The sequence below is a fragment of the Staurois parvus genome, unplaced genomic scaffold (assembly GCF_062004578.1).
Source record: "Staurois parvus isolate SC_StPar_1 unplaced genomic scaffold, SC_StPar_1.0 ptg000080l, whole genome shotgun sequence".
Lineage (NCBI taxonomy): Eukaryota > Metazoa > Chordata > Amphibia > Anura > Ranidae > Staurois > Staurois parvus.
In genome coordinates, this window is record NW_028317876.1 from 7,686,059 (window position 1) to 7,708,724 (window position 22,666).

The 22,666-nt window shown below is 38.5% G+C and overlaps 1 protein-coding gene across 1 annotated transcript in view; it reads left to right on the plus strand.

The window, feature by feature from the left end:
- The window catches only part of ENPP6 (ectonucleotide pyrophosphatase/phosphodiesterase 6), a 36,069-nt gene extending 21,341 nt beyond the window's left edge, over positions 1-14,728 (plus strand). The window contains exons 5-8 of the mRNA XM_089669633.1: positions 7,555-7,734; positions 10,859-10,996; positions 11,073-11,196; positions 14,375-14,728. Of these exons, the coding sequence (XP_089525759.1) occupies positions 7,555-7,734; positions 10,859-10,996; positions 11,073-11,196; positions 14,375-14,574 (642 nt within the window). The 3' untranslated portion in view covers positions 14,575-14,728. The remainder of the gene's footprint in view (positions 1-7,554; positions 7,735-10,858; positions 10,997-11,072; positions 11,197-14,374) is intronic.
- Positions 14,729-22,666: the final 7,938 nt, after the last annotated feature.

Consider the following 22,666-nt stretch of genomic DNA (forward strand, 5'->3'; position numbering starts at 1 on the left):
TTCTGATACGTTTTCATGACACCGAGAAAAATGGAGACGGGGAGGGAGCTCCAGCAAATTGATAGCCTCATGTCTGTTCCTGTGAACTGTATGGAGGGGGTGTGTCTTTTTCCTCCAATCAGCTCTCAGAGCTCTCCTCACTCTTCAACCCCTTTTTTCTGAACTCTCAGATAAGCTTTATTAATTCAGCACTTTGAACAGATGTAGAGAAGAGAAGACTGCATAAAAAAAGGTTAAACTTATATAGGAAGGTTTGTTTCATTTTTGATGCTCTAAGACTGGCTGTGACTTGGCATGCGATTTGCATGCCTACGACTTGCAAATCGCATGCCAAGTCGCACCCTATTGTCCACAATTACAGTGGTCGTATCAGTGACTTGTTCGGAGCCGCACCGATTTCTAAAGTAGTACATGCACTACTTTTAGTGCGATTTCCATAGACATCTTTGTCAGATGTCTTGTAAATCGCACCGCAAATCAACATGACATCCAACTTTGAAATCGTGCGACTTCACTGTAAGTGGCACGATTTCAAAGTCAGGATCTGCGTGACTGCAGTGTTTTCTTTGTAGAAGTTAGGAAATATTTTCAGTTACAGTGTTTAGCTGGAGGTGATTGTAGCCGTATTAGTGCATTTGCAACAGAAACAATTGAGTACTGTCCGTGATACTTTTTTTATTTGCTCTAACAAACCATTTTGAGGACAAGCTTTCGGGGAATGTCCCCTTCTTCAAGGTCCAAGCAGTACTATACAAATTACAAAGTTTTAGCAGAATGGTAGAAGAGATGGAGGAAAAAAAAAAAAAAAAAAAGAGGCTAGAGATAAGACACAGCAAAAGCAAAGGGGGGGGGGGGGAGGGGGAAGACAACACTCACACAGAGGGAGTCAAGCTTGAGCCGATTAGTCATAAAAATATTGGATAATGAGTGAGGAATCCCATGTCCAAATTCAGGCCCATTATCTCTTGTATTTAGTGTTCTTTTAGTATTTAGTGTTTAGCTGAGTATCTTTTATCATAAAAACTGAGTGGACACAACACAACTTTCAATGGATATGCAGCTGAGGTTGCAAAGGACTGAATATTAACCCATGACAATCATACTGCAGTTTATTTCTGTTAAATATTGCTAGACTAAAACTGTTTACAAAGCACATTGCATGGTAATGAATACATGCTAAGGGTCCATATATCAGAATTACATTTTGTCTGCTGACTTTAAAGTAAATATCAAGTACAAATAGAAAATGCATGTTTTTTAATCAGCATTTATTACAAGTTCTACATCTTATAAAAAAAAAAAAAAAAACTTTTTCAAAACATGATCTCACAGTATTGATGGTTAACATTCGGGTATTAAGTATACATAGAGAAATGCCACACTAGAGAACCATAATCTTCACATTCCTGAATGTTTGATTAGTAAATAACTGAGCAGCAAAAGAGTTTTTTGGGAACCTACCTATATGGATATCCATACCTCCCTACTTTTTGAGATGGGAACGAGGGACACGTATTAGCAAATGTATGTAGGCATAGGGCACACCCCCTGCAGCGCCCCTTTAAAGGATAATTGGAGGAAAAAAGGTTTAGCACTGTGAAACACTTTTTGAAAGATAAATGGTGCAATTTATATATAATTTTATATATATATATATATATATATATATTAGACCAAAATGAGGGACAAAGGAGGAGGAAAGGGGGACAGAAGGACTTTGTTCCAAATTAAGGACAGTCCCACGAAATCGGGAACAGTTGGGAGGTCTGGCTATCTCCTACATAAAGTGCTATAGACCCAACCCAACCCCTTGTGCATCTTATTGGGTCGGCATAGGATCTTTAGGTGTCCTTTTGTGAGGGCCAGTACCTTACTTAGCCTATAAGTAACATTAGTAGTATCTTATTCCCAGAGATCTCAAGATCTAGGGGGGAATATCTGGAGTGTCACCTACTACATATCTGTCCAACTTTCCTGGTGTTCCTTTAAGGGTATAAGTATGATATACCTTTCTATTATGAGCATAATATTAATGTTGCTGTCACTCCTGTAGTGTGTGTGGGGGGGGGGGGGGGGGCTGAAACAGTGCTCCAGTATAGGACATGATTTTACTCTGAAGCCATCTGATTCTTGAAAACTGGCAGAAATAATTTCCAGGGGCCCTTCTGTACTTAATGTGCCACAAATCTCTAGAAATGTAATTTCTTTCTCATTGGCTCACTGCTTTTATCAGTAGCTTTCCTTGTATAGCAACAGTGGCACTGATTATTGATTATACCAGCTAGAACCTCCCATTTAGCACTCAGCTGTTTGGAATATACATGTGTAAGTTTTAACAGAACATCTGCAGGTAAGATTCTGCAGTGCACTTTGTTAAAATCCTTGTATGTACCGCATATCATATACCTGGGTTTTTCTTCCAATTTACATTACAGTAGTAGGGAGGTGGTTAAAGAAAAAGACATGTTTCATATCTGAAATAAAAGCTGCTCCCATTTATAACCTACAATAATTTGAGTAACTTTTATTTCAGCAAATATGAAACATGTACTGTGTGTATTCTATAACCACCTCCCTACAGCTGTAACATAAAAATGGCAAAATACTGAAGAAATAAGCCACAGATGTCTGAAATACAATTGTCCAATTGGAAAATGCTTCACTTTCTAAAAATAGTCTTTATTTTTAATCACTAATATTAGTTTTTTTCTACCTTCCTCAGTTTTTGACTTTTGCTATAGCTATATCCCAACTGTCCCTCCTTTTGGAAGAATAATTCCTCTTTTGTCCCAGTCATGTTTACATATTAATGGTCTGTGTAACTGGGGACATGTCTGAGGTGTGTCATTTCCTACATACTGGGTACTAAAAGGTGTCCCTCTTTCTTATCTCAGAAAGTTGGGGAGTATGTATAAAAACTGAGTATTTCTATGGTTCATTTTAATTTATTTTATTTTGAGTTTAAAGCAGTAATAAATTGTAAGCTCTAACAAGCAGGGCCCTCTGTTTCCTCTTGTACCAAATTGTATTGTAACTAATGTCTACCTTCATTTTGTAAAGCGCTGAGCAAACTGTTGGCGGTATATAAATCCTGTATAATAATAATAAAACCAAAAGCAAACATTTATTTCATTGCAGCATACAAAAATCGTAGATGTAATGGCTGTGTTATCTTTTTTTCTTTTTTAAGCTTTTTTTTTTTCTTCATTTTCATCTGGTGATCCGGCCAGTAAGTCTGTTGATTTTCAAAAGAACAAGCTCTCCTGCAAAGGTATCAGTTTACAAGGATGAGACAAACCATTTACCACTGACAGGGGTGCTTTTAATTAGCTTTTATTTATTTATGAACTGTTTAGTTCACACTTTATAAGTAGTTACAGCAGAGTTTGGCTTCAATCTGTCATTGCATCTAAGTCTGCTAATCCATTACACCTGCTATCTTCTGTACCTGGAGGGTATCCTGTACCTCCTTAAAGGTATGCCAACATATGAGAAATCCATACTTGCCCAGAGCAGCTAAAGACTTCTTGTATGTAATTGGGTCCCCTTCATTGGCCAAACACCCTTGAGCGTGGGGAAATTTTCATTTCTCCACATAATTCTATATAAATCAGGTCAGTCCCACATGCATTACATCCCCCAATGTCAACAGGGTTTGTGTCAGAGATGTTAGTTTGAGATGGTTCACAGATCATTCAGAATACATTTGGCCTACAGTTGATTTCCTTCTGAGCTGCATTTTACTGGCTTCCTTCGACACAGTTTGCATTCCCATAGACTTATAAAAAATATAAATGATCTATTTTACTGTACTCCCTTTTTTCCTAGATTTTCTTCTTCTGGCTCTTCCATAGGGATACCATATGAACCATGAGGTGTCTTATACACCTCCCATTTGGATTGCAAATTTGCGTATCCTTCAAGATACCACTTTATATGGCTGATGAATCACGAATATTTAGTACCGTTTGTGTATCAAGTAACTAACTGACACATAAAGTATGTTTTACTTCTGATCATTTGACAAATTGTTTATAATGTTACTTATTTCAATTTTGTTCTATTCACATACAACCACCAATAACTGATGTTTACTTTTGCAGCCTGGTTTTATGTACTTACTGTATATGCGGTCACGTTTTGATCTTTGCATTTAAAATTATTAAAAAATCTAATAAAAATTATTGAAAGGAAAAAATATAAATGAAGTCCAAGCTAGGTCACCAGTCAGTAAAAAACAAGCATTTGCTGTGAAACTGTGATACCGGTCAATCAGATAGTGAATATGTCTGCATTGCCATCAGCTTTTTTACTTCATGCACATGCCACTTTTAATGTCTAACAACACATGCATTGAAGGTCAATACGGAGTGGGCGAACGACATTTGAACCATATTTGGATGCTATGGAGAAGGCTTGATTGGCTGCTAATCGTCATTTTTTTTTTGTCTGATTGTGACTACTCTGTAACATGATGGTCAAATATATCTGGTAAGCCTTATTTGAGCACGGAGTGGGATGACGTGTTTGCACAGATATTATTTGGTCATCTGGCAATTGAAGATTCACGTTTGCACTTTTGATACATTTCTTTTGGAATTGGGACTCACTTTTATCATGTTATTTTGTATTTTATTGTATATATCTTTGTGATATTGATATATAGTTTGTATATCATATCAAGTTTCACAGGTTAATAGCTGGGAACACAAAGTTTTTTTATATGTAAGTCAATCAGACAGTGCAAACAAGCAGCGCTAATGTGGATTAAATTATCAGCATGTGACATACTGTACAATAAGAATTAGACTCTCATAAAAGCATGTGAGATAAACAAAATATCAATAATATATAACACTAAATTAAAATGTCCAGACAAAGTGTATCCAAAAGGAAAAAAGGTGAAAATATCCCTCTTTAGAAATCATTTATCCAAGAAGAATCCAATCCACAAAGTAGAAGTAAAGATCACCATTCATCAAAAAGTGTGTTGTAGTCCACCAATAGTTAAGGAGATTCCACCACCCTGTGATACGGTTAAAAGCGCCTCTTACCAGATCAGATGGACCATTGCATTATAAATGGTCATAGTATGCTCAGCACATCATGGCCAAGGATGGCTTCATCATGGCATACAAATGCCCTCAGCAAGCGATGTCACTAATGGATGAAAAATAAACAATCTCCCATTGTGAAATATGTTTAAAAATCCTCCTTTTTTTTGTATAAAAAATAGTGCTCACATCCATGTTGGGTAAAGTGCGAAGTAACAGTAAAAAGGTTTCTTACATAAAATTTGATATAGCAGGCTGACAGGTTTGGCATAGAGAATGCTAGATAAACTTTAAAGAATACTTTTACCTTTTAACAAAAATAATAAATGCACATTTTTTTTTTTATCAGGTAAAAAATTGTGCATTTTATTATTTTTTTGTTTGTGGAGCCTCTAAAGCATTGCACCCACGATCAGCAGATCGCTGGTGCCTTGCAGGTCTCCCCCTGACCTGTCAGTATATCTGCTTGCCCGTACATCCTGTACAGGCAAGCAGATACTTACTAATGGGAAGGCTTAGTTAACTACCATGGCACTGTGGAGCGCCGAAAAGGCTGCCAGGACATGTAGTTTTCCCATTCATAGAATACTGTGAATGAGTGATGCGGCTGGGCGAACGGAGACCTGCACGGCCAAGTTTTTTTTTTTTTAAATTGTCACAGCTAGCGGGAGGGAGAAGATCCCCCCACTAGCTGTCATAATGAGGATCAGGGGAGCATGGTTGTCTGATTGTTACATGTTACACCCTGAATATGGGTGTAAAGTAACCTGTTACGCAAGATGAACTTATCCTACAATTCAGTCCACGAAGAAAAGCTCCATCTTGTGGTGAAAAAAATATATTGCCTGATTAGAGCAATACAAATCGTAGGAACTCCTATAAAGAAAATCATATTAAAAAATATATAAAAAAGCGATCGGCCTGCCAATTATAAACATTACCAATTAAAAAAATTATATCCATTATTTTGTTCATATATTGCTTATAGACCATAATTTAATCAAAAACATTAAAAATCTATATTTATGAAACAAATCAAAGGACAACACAATAATGATTTTTCCTATTAGTTAAAAAAAAAATAATGTATATTTAAATCAATTGTTTAGATCTTTTGAATACATTTTAAAAGAGAAGTTGGGCTTTTCCCCCCCCTATTTATGCTTACCTAGGTGGATTTAGCATCGGTCCGATGATGCATCTGTCCTCTGCCGACTCTAAAGGTGAGAACTCAGCAATCACATTATTGCTGAGTTCTCACAGCCGCTCTAAGCAGAGAGTGGGACTGTCAGTCACCGTTGTCTGCTCAGCCTCCCCCCAGCGCTCACTAGAGTGCTAGGCTGTAGAGGGGGAGTGAGCAGTTGGCTCAGGCTCTGAGCGCTTCACTGAGTGGCTGAGCCAGGTGTCGCTCCAGACACTAGGGTGGATCCTGACTTTTAAATTGGGATCTTTCTCCAGCCTGGACTGACTGAGTGACATAAGCCAACAGCGGGCTTCAGTCTATTAGCTGAAAACAGGTCACAGGAGTGCAGAACGAACTGCACTCCTGTGATCCACAGGAGAAGTGCAGCCAAAAAAGCTTTGGCTGTACTTCTCCTTTTAAACCATAGAAGACACCCCAACAAAATTGAAATACTATATTTTCAAAATATCTGACTAGCTGTTACTAATATTAAAGCTTTGAATGTCTTATTCGACATTCAACCCAAATGGAACATAGGTTTTCAAATTATATATCCATCTGGTCTCTAAACGTGGTGGAATCTCCTTTTACTATTGATGGACTACACTGCATTACTCGATGAATAGTGATCTTTACTCACACTTTGTGGATTGGATTCTCCTTGGATAAATGATTTCTAAAGAAGGATATTGTCACCTTTTTTCCTTTTGGATACACTTTTTATGGACATTTTAATTTAGTATTCTACATTATTTGGCATACTTACATGAATACTTTAATTTAGTGTCATATATTATTGATATTTTGTTTTTCACATATTTTCTCACATACTGTTATGAGAGTCTAATTCTGGTTGTATGTCACATGTTGATAATTTAATCCTTATTAGCGCTGCTTTTTGTTTGCACTATACACGTAGACTTGTGTCCTGGTCTTTCTCAAAAGTTTTGCCCAGGCACACTGGTTCATTCACACATTTTTTTTCAATGGCCAGTCTAGGGGTGTTGTTGTTTTTGTTGTTTTTATTTTTGGAGAACTTGGATAGGCATGAGGGAATTAGGTGGGATACTCTAAAAACAAGAACTGACTACAGTCAGACTACAAATCACACTGACTACAGTGTGACAACTAAATTTACCTATCAAAACACAAACTAAATCTATCTAAACCTAGCACCAATCTAGATGGGTGCTACACTTGTATAGGAATGCAAAATCAATTTGAAGCAAACAAAAGCCTGTTGACACAGGCCCTTACTTTTTATCCTTTACAAGACTCCTATATTGCTTCTTATTATTTTATATTGTCTATTTCCAGGACAGTGGTCTTAAGGATGACTTAAATATAATTCTGTTCTCGGACCATGGGATGACAGACATATTCTGGATGGACAAAGTGATAGAGCTTCAAAATTACATTGATTTCAATGATATTTTACAGATGAAGGATAGAGGTCCTGTTGTGAGCCTCTGGCCTGTGGAAGGCAAGCTTTCTAAGGTAAGTGAGACTAGGCAATCATTTAATTGCCATTTTTAACCTGAGGTAATAAATATGGTTCTGAGACAAACTGACATTTTAAAGGTAATGTAAAATATAATTCCTATTTCTCCTATTTGGTCTGTTAAATATGTTGTTGAAAGACTTTTATTGTACTTGTTCAAGTGCAAAAAAAAGCTAGAAAGAAATCTTGTGAGCTGATAACTTCCTGTATGCTCTGACTCTGGACTGTTATCAGGTAGATTTGTTCATTGCTATCTTTGTGGACTACAGAACACCCCCCCCCCCCTGTTATGGAGAAAAGAGGAAGGTGTTATGTAGACTTAACACAATGTCCTATTGTGGGGAGACAAAGCTGCTCAATATGCTTTTCACCCTAGGACAGGAAGTGAGATGATGCCAAGATTAACAAGTTAAAATAAAGAAGGGGAAAGTACAAAAAAAGAAAATTAATGTAGCGACCACATCTAAGGCTGCCTTACTATCAATTTTTGTTCTTGGGTTCCGAAACACTTTAAGTCAAACTAGCCCTAAGTTTCCCCTTTATGTAGAGAGGACTCCACTTGAAGTGTCTCTTCTCCTTTTACTGTTAAATTCTAGAGACGGTTGAGCTCATGTCACCAATCTTTGCAGTCGCTCCACACCTACAAATTTGCTTTGCAGAATGCTATTGTGTAGACTATTATGCTGTTAAAGTTACCTGCAGCACTGAAGAAGTTGCCATTATCGTTTTTTGGAAAATCTTTATTTTGTTTTCCAAACATACAGGTGTTGGAAAACAACAGAAAACGGTATGCTCTGGATTAAAATTTAAAATGCAGAAACACAGTAGGGTTTGGTACAGGCATACTGAATAAAGGCAGTTCGCCCTCTTCAGACAGGATAATCCATATTGTTAACTAATACATAGTTTAAAAAAATTATAAATAAAATCTTGTGATCTGCTATGGCAACCTATACAATTAATAGTGCCAACAATTACGGTAGCTAAAAATAGTAGATCGCTTACACCATACACATACCCATACAAAGGGGTCATCAGTATGCAAATACAATAAATTTGTGTCGCGCTCCACTAATAAACATGTATAAAATATATATATAATCTCTAAAACTTATAAGTCTCTTCCAAAGTTTGTATATCTCTTCCAAAAAAATTTAAATTAAAACATTGTGTCCATATTTCATCCTTGACCATACACTTCTTCAAAGTATTGTGGACAAATCGATTAGTCCTTGGTTCACCTCTAATGTGTTGTCATAACAACCATATGTGCACCTTCACCAGTTGTGTGGTAAATATGATCAAACTGTTAAGTGAGGTCATAAATAGCTTGTGTCACTTAAATGGACTGTGGCTGGTTGGGATTGTTATTCAAAAAGGGTTTGAAACCCCTCACTTCTTTAGTGATCTTCCTCCATTGGTCCGTGTACCATAAGAAATAATCAGAACATAGTGCCGTATCCTCTTTTAATACATGAATTTATTGAACAAAAAATAAGTATAAGTGGTCCTTTCCTAAGTATCTCCTGGAATGTTTTGTGCTGATCCTCACAAAAGAATCATTGGATAGGCACTTCCGTTGTTAGGGTACACTATTTTCAATAAGTCAGCCAACTAGTAGAACTGTATTCTAAGAAGCAGCAGTGAAGTTTAGCTATTGTGCAGCACGGCAAAGCAGGAAGTGGAGCAAAGAGCAAATATGGCTGCTCCTATATACATATAGATTTGTTATAATTACTTAAAGAAATATAAGTCCAATACTCAGCCAATAATGAAATCTCTGAATTTGCCCCATGTTTTGTTATAGCATAATTACAGCTTCAAAGTGTAACACAACATTTTGGGCTATTCATTTGGATTATTGTTTTATGTGTGTCCCAAAATGCTTAATAAATTGTGAAGCAATAAGGATGAGATTTATCATTAGGCACACAATAGGTCTCTATCAAATGCTTATAGATCGCAGAACAAGGTGGCATTTTCCCCTACAGTTACAGTGCGCCATACATTTTTTCCCATCAATGAAAAAACAATTGGCTGATTTTCTTAGATAATTAGTTGTTTAATTTTGTCTGGTCTTTTTTTTAGCTAAGAACATGGAAAACAGTCTTGGAGCAAAATCACACTAACAATCCTGTAATAACTCTAGTTCTACTTTAAGGTTCTTTTGCTGCATTTTGGATACAGTAATCCAACACTTAAGAGAGGTTTTTCCTTTTACAATATACTTTAACCCTTTTTGTGACCAGAGTTTTCTGAAGTGTTAAATGACCATATCAAGTTTAGTAGTGTCAGTATGTGTCAGTTCACATAACAACTCTATGACTAATTGGTCTGTTTGACACAGGGTGTGAGAACTAGGAACACACAGTTGTGCATACTAAGTTCTCTGCTGGGAGGTTAATTAGCGTTTTCACACTAAAGGGCATTTTACTTCCTGAATGGATATTTTATGTCTGGTGGTATTGTGGGATTAAAGATTCTCTGACACTGGTCTCATGGGCTGAAAAAATGCTGAAGAATCTTCTTTGTTAGCAACAAAGCAACATGTCATTTTCATGTCCAATCACCAAGTAAACAACGTCTTACGAGCAGGTCAGTTTTCTCTCTGCACTGGCTATTTACCAGTGCAATGTGGGGCTAACTAAAGTACATATGTTTCATCCCAGTATGTCCAATGGCCATGCTTAAAAACCCCCTAGGGTTCCTCCAGAGGTTTCTAGGGGTTCCCTGAGCTCTGGTTGATTGACCTCTCCTTGACATCTTATGGTGCCTGCAAAGTTCTGGCCCAACGCTACTGGGCAGAGTCAGCGGCATGACACCAGTTACCTTTTTTAGTCATCTGTAAAGGCAGCATTTTGAGCACCACCACCAGTAAGAGGGCATGCTTCCGACTGGTCACCAATGTAAGGGGCATTATTTCCACTCCTCACCAACATAGGGGGCATTTTTCCCACTGAACATTAATATAGGGGGCATTTTTCTCACTGGCTCTGTTTAGAAATATTTTACTGGGGTTGCATGAGATCTGAGAATTATTTCAAGACTTCCTTTGGGGTAAAAAGGTTGAAAAAGGTCTGCAGAAGCATATTACATTATAACGATAGCTTTATTTTGCAGGTGTACAACCAGTTGAAGGATTTACAACATATGAATGTTTATATGAGAGACCAAATTCCAGACAGATTTTCTTACAAAAAAGGAAAATTTGTGTCTCCCTTAACTCTTGTTGCTGAACAGGGCTGGTTTATTACACAGGTAAAATAGACTTTTGCACTTTCTAACTTTCATTGTGCTATTTCATATAACTCGCTGAGCTGATCTGTCTCCCCAGAGTAAGGAAAAACTGCCCGTCTGGAATAATGGCACTTTGCCTGGGCAAGGCTGGCAGCATGGATGGCATGGCTATGACAATGAACTGATGGACATGAGAGGATTCTTTTTGGCATCTGGCCCAGGTGAATATCTGAAATAAAGAAGCAAAAAAACTAGTTTTGCTAAAATTGACATATATATACAATCAGCTTGTTTATTACGTTGAGTTTGATATGTGCAAATAGTATATAAACATTGATGCATTTATAGCAATACATATGTTTAAAAAAGATACATGCCCATTGAGTTCAAGCAGTAAATTATTATTGTTACATTTATTAATTTCAGGTTCGATTTTATTATCTGCCTCTGCAATGTTGTGGAACATTATTCGCCTTTGTTATAAGCAGTTCTCCATTCTTATCTAATACATGCAGCAGCTCATGTCTCACATTAGAATCATGTGCATCCCTATAATATACAGTGCTTCATAACTTACAACCAGTGCTCCAGAGCCCTGTGGCACACATAGTGCTTCATATCTCTGTAGTTAATGTATACAACAGTGCCTCACACCTCTCTGTTATAGTTTGCTATGCTTCTTTGTTTCTCACAGTGCCTCACACTCCTTTTTATATAAGTTATAATTTTATTGCATTTTTATTAGGTGCAGCATCACTCATCAAAATTTAGAAAAATAAAAATGAACAGCTGTGCTTTTTATAAGACCAAACAAACATTCAATCACCATTACATATGGAAGTAAGAAGGTAATGGTCGAAATCTATTACAGCAATGGGCAGGCACATAAAGAGGCCCAGGGCTACATATCTAGTAAGATATAGAAATCCGTATGTGTCATAAGGTCGCACAACACCCCTTTTATATCTCCATGCAATACTTCACATTTCTTTTATCACAGTGCCTTAGGTCATTCTATTGTATTCTATGTCTCACTCTTTATTTTGTTCCCATTGTTTAACACCTCAATTACATGCTATTCCTAATTACATGCACTGCTTCATGGCTTTCTGTTACAATGCCTCATACCTCATAAATTCCTAGGTCCTAGCAAATACATAGGATGTTCTAGATGACATTTGCATTTACTGCGTGAGCGTCAAACACCCACATGAGTGAGTGGGCTGTCTTTTGGAATTTTAATAAACCTATCAAATGGTTTCCATTATGCTAATTTCTGTCCACAAACCTGGCTTAATTTTACGTTAAAGTTAGGCTTTGTGTGCAGGGCTCATTGCCCAAGGTGGGGACCTTTCGCAAATGTACTTGCTAATGCCCGAGAAACAGGCCCTAGGTCACAGTCTTTCGAGAATCGGCATTAAGACCACTGCTCTACTTGCACAGTCCCACTTTGTACGCTTTCACTACAAAGCACTCTTCCCATGTGACTGTACACCTTCACCTCCATCTTCATCCACCACTACCAACCACCTTCATCTTGCTGCATTTTGCTGAATGCAGCATTTTGAGAGTGACACTGCGGAGCCTGTGTCCTGTTCCACCAGTACCGCCATGATTGTCAACTCACTGCCAATGACAATGTGGGCATCCCACCACTCTTCTGTTATGAACGAACTTTAACACATTAATGGATTTACTTCTTACTCTCTCCTTCTTCCCGTGCCTCCAGGCTAGGTGCATAGGTTTCCTATGTTGCGATGTCTGTCCGAAGTATGGGACACCAGTCACTAGGGAGGGAGTCAACTCACTGATCCTCTCACTGCCAGGTTTTCTATCTCCAATGCTAAGTACCAAGCTCCCACTGGTTAGCTGCTATAACATTGTCCACCACTTGCTGGTTACTCATGGCAGCAACATGTTGGCCTCATCTCCTGCCAACTCCTTTGCACAATGGCAAATGGCCTCTCTCCTCTTTTTCCTCCCCAGTTGGAACAAGCCCTTGTTCTTTTGATATACTATTACATGCAACCCCTTTAGTAAGAACGTCAGATCAGACACCTTTAAGTTACTGGGAATGTATACTGAGAAGTATTCATTTGATATAGCATACAGCAGCATCTTTACAGTTAATAAACTCACTCTACCCCAATCTCCTATCCAACCTGTTTCCTAACCAGGCTGCCATCTCATATCTCAGAGCAGTGCAAAGTCTATAAAGTCCTTAGTCCTCTTCAGCGCCCCAACTGGGCACCCTTTTATGGGAATGACCAATCCTTGGTAGAGATCACATTCTGCAGCACCCTCCTTGCTTGTTCCAATGAGGAGACCCAGACAAGCTGCCTCTCCTTGTATTTATGACCTCTTACTAACCCCATAGACAACTCACGGTACAAAGATTTATTTACGCATATACAATACAGTACAACAGAGGCAGTGTGCACCCCAATAGTAGACACCTGCCTACAGGCTAGCCATACATTAAGCAATTTTCTTTCCTTCAACCATGGGTGTTGATGGAGGAAGCCATCCTGCTAAGCTATTGTATTCTGACAACGGGAGGTTTCCTCACCATCATAATACAATGATTACTGCTGCTGGCTATGGTTGGTCACAATAATAGTATGAAAAAAAACAACAGGTTGGTTGCACTGAAGTCAATGGATAGATTGACTTCTGTACAACCAGTCTGCCTATGGATGGATCAAAGTTAGGCCAGTTCCTGCCTGAATTTCAATCAGTCTATGGCTTTACACTAACAATTTATTTAGATTATTTTTCATTCATGTATCCTGATATAGTATGAAGATGATAGGAACAATAAAGGGGGCAAAAAGGCAGATTTTTACTTTAAGTTATACCATTCTGCTACATTACAAAAAAAAAATAACACTTATGTGATATTCTTCTAGCCAAAGGACTGTAAAATTGTGTTGGGAAAATACAAGAAAGTGCAGGAGATGTTTTTTTCAGTTATTTCTGTATAATTAGAATATAGGAGTAAAAACATCCAAATGATATCAAATTAGGCTCCATTTATCCTCAAATATAGTAATGAACAAAACATTATCCTAGTCTACAAGATAATACTACCACCAAGCTTATTTTCAACAGGTTAGCTATTGTGCAGCCCTCTGGATAAATCAGGGGGACACTTTTTAGGGCCCCTGTATTCATCAAGACCACTGCCATAAACAATCCCCAGGTATGAACAGTCCTAGGCCATGCCTTTTATGGGCAGAGTGGCAGAACAGAGCATAGTAAATACAAAAGACACAACTACAGTAGTACTTAATCCTACATACAATCTACAGTAATATTATGGTACTTAGGCGCATTCCCATTCATCAAGTTATAGTAAAAAGTAACAACTCAAGCAAAGCTTTCTTTTTTTTTTTTCAGATTTTAAGGTGAACTTTCGATCGGCTCCTATAAGATCAGTGGATGTTTACAATGTGATGTGCAAGGTACTCGAGATTGAGCCCCAGCCCAACAATGGATCGTGGTCTAGAGTAGAGTGTATGCTAAAAAGCCAAGAACAGTCTGTTATGCTGGAAAGATACTTGCTAACACTACTTCTCTTTACAGTTGTAGGATTATAGATTTAGGTGCATTTTTTATATTTCTTTTTCTAAAGCAGCAATCAGGGATTTTATAATACCTTTTTATGCTTTCATATGAAGATATTTTATATTCCAACAGCTCTTTAAAGGTCACTTGTCAAAAGAATAAATTTATTATTTTGCCGGTTAGAAATGTCTGTCTTTACCTATGTTTGCACTTGAAAAGTTGGCCCTGCTACCAAAGCTAAAATCATTGATGCAACTATGCAACTCCTTTTGATGAAAACTGTCGACCCAAACATTTATTGGAATAACAAAGCAATATTTCTTAATTGAAAATGCTTTTATAACACTTTAGGAGCATTGATAAAATGAGAAATATAAAATCGTTTTATAATACATGTATTCTACAAAATGGTTTGTAAGAGCAGATGTACAGTAGTATGGTCCAGTAATATTAGTGATATAAACAACAAATGTAGTTATTTGCATACTATTATGTTTATTACCAGAAACTCCTCATGCTTTATCAAAATACTATAGCTCACTGTCCTATTCTATACAGCACAAATGACCAAAATCAAATTCTCTACAAAATGGGAAAATATGTACTGTATGTTTTTTTTTTGCAGTATGGATGTCTCATAGCCCAGCTTTTCAGATGAAGACAGACTGTCTAGATTGTCTTGTGCCATGGTTGCACATGAATTAGAGAAATATATTAAAGATATTGAGAAAAAATGCTAAGAACACTACCAAACTACCACATATCTAATCTCAAGAATACATATGCATGGCAGATAAATGATATAACATGACCTTGAAAAGGTTCAAATTGTTCCCACATACAACATTCTTTAAACATTATATATATATTATATTTAATTTTGAAACCTAAAACATTATTAAAATCATTCCTGTTTTAAATTCATTATTTTGAGACCCTGAATAAGAATGTACTTTGCAGCCCCTGCATAGCAAACCACCCTAAATCTAACCATAACTCTATCCACTTTGCAACTGTGAGCATACACATAACACAGCAAAAATCAATGCTACGTTTAAATGACCATGTACAGCTTTTTTCCTTTACATCTGCTTGATCGATACAACAAAACATTTAATTACTAATTTCATATTTTCATGCATACAATTCTAATGTATCCATAGATGTGTGAGCTCAGCAAGTAATAGATGTTAGATCATGTGATGTATCCAGGAATGAAAAAAGCTCCCCTCTGCACTGCCATGTAATGTTACATGATGTAGAGCAACACTGGAAGCATAATAGGGGTCCTAGACAAAGAGTGTGTTCAAATGCACATTATCGGGACATGCTGCAGCCAAAGGAAAATAGTGTAAGCCGTGTACCGGGGTGGGCTCCCCAGGGTACAGTGAAGTCATGAACGAGGAAAGCAACCCCAACACCAGCTTTTGTCACAACAGAATTTTACTTAGATGTGGCAAATAAACAAAAGCACAAATGCTGGAATATACAATAAATTTACATACACTCAGCCCAAAGGCTGAGACCCTTGTGCTGCACAGCACGGTGCCTTCTGATGGATGAAGGTAGAAAGTGAAGTAATTTACCTACTGGCGGGCACAAATAAGCTGCCTCACCTTACCTGTTATTACCCTAAAAGAGCAGGAATCAGTGTATGGGTGTATGGTATGGGCTAGCCTGCGGTGCAGCACAACAGCTTACAATCTTACACAAATCTACCGTATTCCCCCTCCCATAACTGGTCCTGTAGCACGTGCCTGAGTATTCCTTCTGAGCAAAATGCCAGTCTGGCTTGAGTTTGTAGGATTTTATCAGCTCTTCAATGTGAAATGTCACTTTTAAGTTGTGGAGTCCTTCCAATGATCAGTAACAACACTTGTGGCCTGACACAAACAGAGACCCTAACTAACTATAGGCCTGTCTCAGTCCTATAGGCGCCAACACTGAAATGAGGTGCATGCACGATCTTACCGACTCGGGTCTGCTTTGCATCCGCTGGTGACTCTGAACAGAAGAAATGTCGCTCCAACAGGCCTGCGATATTGTAGTGCATGCTGAGTTGTTCCTCAGCTCTCATCAGCTTCCTGGCAGCAATCTCATCAGCTTCACCCAGCTGCAGCTCACAAGGCCCCTTCATTCAGCATTCTCCAGAACATGGCTCCTGCATTCAGCATAGTCCAAAACATGGCTGCAGTCTCCTCTTCCTGTTCACTAAAAACCCCACCTCTTCATGAATATACAAATATCTATGCCTTCTGAGCCTGTGTTAGAACAGCGACATCTTGTGGCTAAACCGCAGAATGTCAGTCAAAACATCAATTTACGCCACACCATAATTTACTGCACACAAACAGTGTTCAAACAATGAGAGCTGTTTCCCCATCTCACAATAGCAAAGGGCATAGCAGGGCAAATACAGCCTCTGGCTCAGTTAGATAATATTTCTAAAGCACTCATCTTTTTGGGGACTGAAAGCGCTTATCAAATTTGTGGTGTTATATTTGAAGAGAAGCATTTGTCAGGTGTTGCTATAAGCCTGGGTGGATAGACTTTTCTTGAATCTACTTTTTTAAACATCCAGAGAGGGTGTTTTCTGCATAATAGATGTCAGAGAGTTCCAGTCTGTAGGTGCTGCATAATAGAAAGCATGGAATCCAAAAGATGTTAAGATGACTCTGGGAGTTGGAGCATGTGGGAGTATGAGTAACCAGAATTTTTCAGGTGGGACCCAAATTATTTAGGGATTTAAAAGTAAGTAGCCTAAGTTTGAATTTAATTTGAAGCCAGGGAGTGAAAATTGGGGTGATGTGACAGTGGCAGGGTTGGTGAAGTCAAAAGTCCCCCACCCTTCCTTACATCACAGTGCACCCCCTTTACCTTGTACTACTTCTGGGAAGAAGCTGGGGACAGAGCTGGGAAGGAAAAAGTGCAGGGTCTGAAGGAGGACCAGAGTAGAACTGAAGTCAGCTGGAGTCTGCTGAATGCTGAGACCAGGGGAGGTGAAGGTGAGGGGGTGCTGTGCTGCACAAAGAGGCACAGGATCTGTAGGAGGAGTTAGATCCTCCTCATTGCAGCTGACTGCTGAGATGGGGGGGATGGAGAGACAAACCTCTCCACAGCTGCATGGAGAAACGCAGGATCCAGTGGAGGAGTTCTGTACTCTCTACTGCCAACTCCTCAGACAAGATGAGGGCGGAGACAAGGGGGGGATGCCACAGCTGCAGGAGAGTTGCAAGGGTCATATGAAATGGCCTAGTGGACTACATTCGGCACATATGCTCTAGATGGACTCGTATGTAGGCAGGTGCAGTTTACGCTGTCCTCTGTAAGTAGCCCTTTGTTGCTGGCCACTGTACAGAGGGAATAGAGGATGAGAGGAGCCTTGTTCCTCTGCAGCCTCCATAGGGTCACCAAGGGAGCAGTGGTCCAACTGGACACTGGATAACCTCAGCGGCCATCTTTAGTTTACATAGTTGTCATTTTTCAACCGGAAAAAAGTCCATCCAGTTCAAGCAACAGAAAAAACAATACACACAAATAGATAACCTCCATATATACTATCCGATACCCACAGTTGATCCAGAGGAAGGCAAAAAACCCAATAAAGCATGATCTGATTTGCTCCAGTGGGTGGAAAAATTCCTTCCTGATCCCCCGAGAGGCAATCTGATATACCCTGGATCAACTTTACCTATAAATATTGGTATCCAGGTAAATTATGTGTTTTTAAGAAAAAATCCCAGCCTTCATAAAACAATCTACTGAGCTGGCCAGAACCAACTCTTGAGGGAGTTTATTCTGCACTTTCACAGCCCTTGGTGGGGGTAATGCTAATAAATAGCAGTTCCCCGCTGCAGTTGGCACACATTTGCAAAGTGGACAAAGTTGGGACAGGACCCATACTGGATAGGGCCAGCTTATTTAGCCCTAGGGAGGGGTTCTTGACGAGGGACAGACTAGGGACACTGCTGCCGGCTCTGCTATTCCTTGGACTCCAGTGCTGTGATAAGTTTTGGATTAGTTCTTTCAAGTACCGCTACAGCCACAACTATGTGTAGCGCTAACCCTGAAGGAGCTGCTTGGTAATTTGGATTCTCTGTTCCTTGTCTCGACTGTGTGAACTACCACAGCCCCTCTGGCTTACCAGGTTAAGCAAATAGTAACTGCCTTACAGCAGAGAGCTACTCACTCAAGATACTGTACGTACTAAGCACACAATTATAATTCAGTATCTGTAAGTAAACACCAGTCTGGTTATGAGTAAAGAAGTGTGTTTTATATTGTAACAAATTGACCGCCCTATAGCAGATATACTGCTACAGGGCGGCAGGGGTGCGCAAAATCGCTTGTGTGTATATACTTGATTTTTCATTTCCGGGTAGGGGGCGCGTGCATATTTTAAACTATTACCACATAGTAACTCTATCTGGAAAATTACATTCTACCTGTTCCTATATGTGCACATTTCCATCTACTTTAACCACTTGCCTTCCTGAGGATTTATCTCCCTTCCTGACCAGGCCATTTTTTCGTTACGGTGCTGCATTACTTTAACTGGCAATTGCGCGGTCATGCGACACTACACCCAAATGAAATTTATGTCCTTTTTTTCCCATGAATTGAGCTTTCTTTTGGTGGTATTTGATTGGCTGTGCATTTTTTAATTTTTGCGCTTTAACCGTTTCAATACCGTGCAATTTTACACCTTCCTGCCCAGGCCATTTTTCAGGTTTCAGCGCTCTCACACTTTGAATGACAATTGCGCAGTCATACAACATTGTACCCAAACTAAAATTTTATCATTTTCTTCACACAACTAGAGCTTTCTTTTGGTGGTATTTAATCACCGCTGGGGTTTTTATTTTTTGCTAAATTAACAAAAAAAGACCAAAAATTTTGAAAAAAAAACACATTTTTCTTTGTTTCTGTTATAAAAGTTTACAAATAAATAATTGTTCTTCATAAATTTAGGCAGAGATGTATTCTGCTACATGTCTTTGGTGAAAATAACCCAAATTAGGATGTATTATTTAGTTTGTAGGAAAGTTATAGAGTTCACAAACTATGGTATAGATCTGAATATTGATCAATCCTGAAGTACTGACAGCCAATCTAATTTCTTGAGGTCCAAGAATGTCAGAATAGTACAGATATCCCCAAATGACCCCTTTTTGCTGAGTAGACAGTCGGACGTACTTCATAAGAGGCATGGCGAGTTTTTTGAAGTTGTATTTTTTTGTCATAATTTTTCCGAAAATGAAAAAATGAAAAATATTATTTTCACTATTTTTTTTTTTACATACTAGCACCAGTGCAGTACAGCGTCATCATATAACTGGCATGGCGGTGAACAGGGACACTGACTGGTGACAGTATGAAAAAAAAAAAAAATTATATTTTTTTTTAATTTTTTTTTATTTTTTTATTATATTTAATTTTTTATTACATTTTTTTTTTATTTTTTTTAAGATTTTTTTTCATATTTTACTATGACCAAAATAGTACAATGTTACCATAGTAACATTGTACTACTTTGGGGAAGTGATCAGTATTTTTTTTTTTTTTTTTTTTTTACACAATTTGCTTATAGCAAAGAATTACTTTGCTATAAGCAAGCATTTAGCTGAATGAAATCGATTCATTCAGCTTTTTTTTTTTTTTTTTTTTTTTTGTGCTTAGCTGTGATTTGGTCACAGCTAATCACATGACATGTGCATGTGATTAGCTGTGACCATTCACAGCTAGGCACTAGTATACAATGGATGGCATCATGAATGAAGCCATCCATTGTATACAACTGTCATGTGACCTGCTGTGATTGGTCGCGGCAGGTCACATGGTACCGGCAACGGGAGCCGGTACTCGGATCTGTCATCGGCCGTGTCCGAGGTGCACGGGCGGTGACAGATCCCGCTGCTGCGCCGCTCTGCAATAGCGCAAACGGCGCATGTGCGGGAGCACGCCAAATGGCGTGGACCCGGAAAGCTGCAGCGCTTTTCAAGCCGCCAAACGGCTATTGGCCGGGCGGCTAATGGTTAAAAAAAAAAAAGTCTGACAATTTTGAGAAAAAAAACAATATTTTTTACTTTTTGCTATTAAAAATGTCAAGTAAAAAAAATCAAAAAAATCAAATTATGTCATAAATTTAGGCCAAAATGTATTCTGCTACATGTCTTTCCTAAAAAAAAATTCCAATATGTGTAAATTAATTGGTTTACATGAAAGTTTTATAGTGTTTACAAATGGCAATATAGATACTGGAATTTTTTTTTTACTAGTAATGGTGGCAAACAGCGACTTATAGCGAGACTTCAGTGGGTATTCTGACACTGGGGGGAACTGACTTGGTGTCACTGACATCCCCAGTGACACCAATACAGTGATTAGTGTAAAAAAAGCACTGACACTGTACTAATGGCACTGGGCAGGAAGGGTTAACATGAGGGGCAATCAAAGGGTTAACTGTGTGCTGGGTGTGTTTTACAATGGGCTTTGTGTTTGTGCTTCACTGTAATCACACTGCGTTGCATGGCTGTTTTAAATTCCACTTTATACATCCCAGCAGACTTCCCTATGAGCCAAAATTCATGCATGAGTGCTAGACTGCTGTACACTCTAGGCTACATTGCCACCTTTCTGGTGTGGTTTAATGGCATGGTGTAGTTTTGATGCAATTTAAACCCGTTTTACATGCATTACCATTCATACCTATAATATGTGTATTTAAATTAAAACCTCCTCAACCTTGCACCAAGCAATGTGTTTTCTTTTTTTTTTATACAAGAAATCAAAGAAGAATGGCAAACACTAGAGAATTAGAGCAGATTGCACTAAATAGGAGTGAAAAACCCAATATATAAAATAAATCAAAACAGTGCAGCGCATAAAATATACATCAAATATGTAAATATGTGACAATTACCCTAAAAAGTCTGCGTGATCTACCCGATGTCCAGAAAAGCAAATTAATGAGCATAAAAACAAATATAAATAAATGCTAATGCATAAATAAATAGTGCTCATAAAGTGCCAAGTGTTATAATGTAACAAAAGTCTTTTGGATGAAAAAAATCCTATAAAGATCTCCAGCAATCATTCCAGAAAAGTGCTCAATCCAAAAGTGCTCAACTACAGTGTAAGCTCCTCCACCACCATGCATTTACCAGAAGGCCAGGCAATAGCCTATAGCCCAAACATAGGGGACCTCCGTCACTCACTCCTCAGTACCGCTGGAGATGCGACCAGAAGCCTAAAGGAAACTGCTCACCACACAGAGCCCAGAGGATAGTATATAGTGTAATATAATTAAAATTGCAACATTTAAAACCAAATTATGGCAATCTTCCATGTGGAAAATAAACAATTGTGGCCGGACTTACTAAGATGGCCTCCAATCCGGGACTCGGAAACGGCGGTGTGACATCAGCACTTAAGGCTCCACCAATGTGTTTCATACACACGCACATCCTCAGGGATAGGTGTTACTGCTGACGTCAGGACTTAAATAGCCTGCAGGCATGCTACCAGATACTGCGTGCCATTTTGTTGAAGACCAAAGAGCCCAGCTTGCTATTTGACATCTTCTGGATAGAAGGAACCATATTTCAATGGGCCAAAACAAGAATATATATAGATGTAAATGATGTTACATATGAATAATAAAAGCTAAATATGTGAAAACAATATACCCGCCATTTTCTTGAAGACCACAAGGGCTATATAGCTATGGGTCATCTTCTAAATAAAGGAAACCATATTATAGTGGGCCAACATATATATAATGTGACAGGAAGCCAGGAAGAACTAGGGGATGTGTCCAGGGTGAGAGGTATATTTGTCCCGGATTCATGCTGTACACTGACGGTTTTTCTTTTTGTGCTGTGTAGTGAGCCTGTTTACTTACTGAGGGGTTAATGTCCTGTCCATGGCAGAAGATCTGGCAGTTCTGTCAGTACTCTGCATAGCCGCAGAAGCACAGATCAGCCTCAGTTTGGTGCCAGACGGTCTTTATAAGGAGGCTCATCACTTTCTCAAGTTGCTGAATGATCTCTAGCTCCCCGTGCCCTGTTCCGGTTTCCTGTTCTCTGTGATTTTGACCCGTGATTTTCTGTTACCAACTCGGCT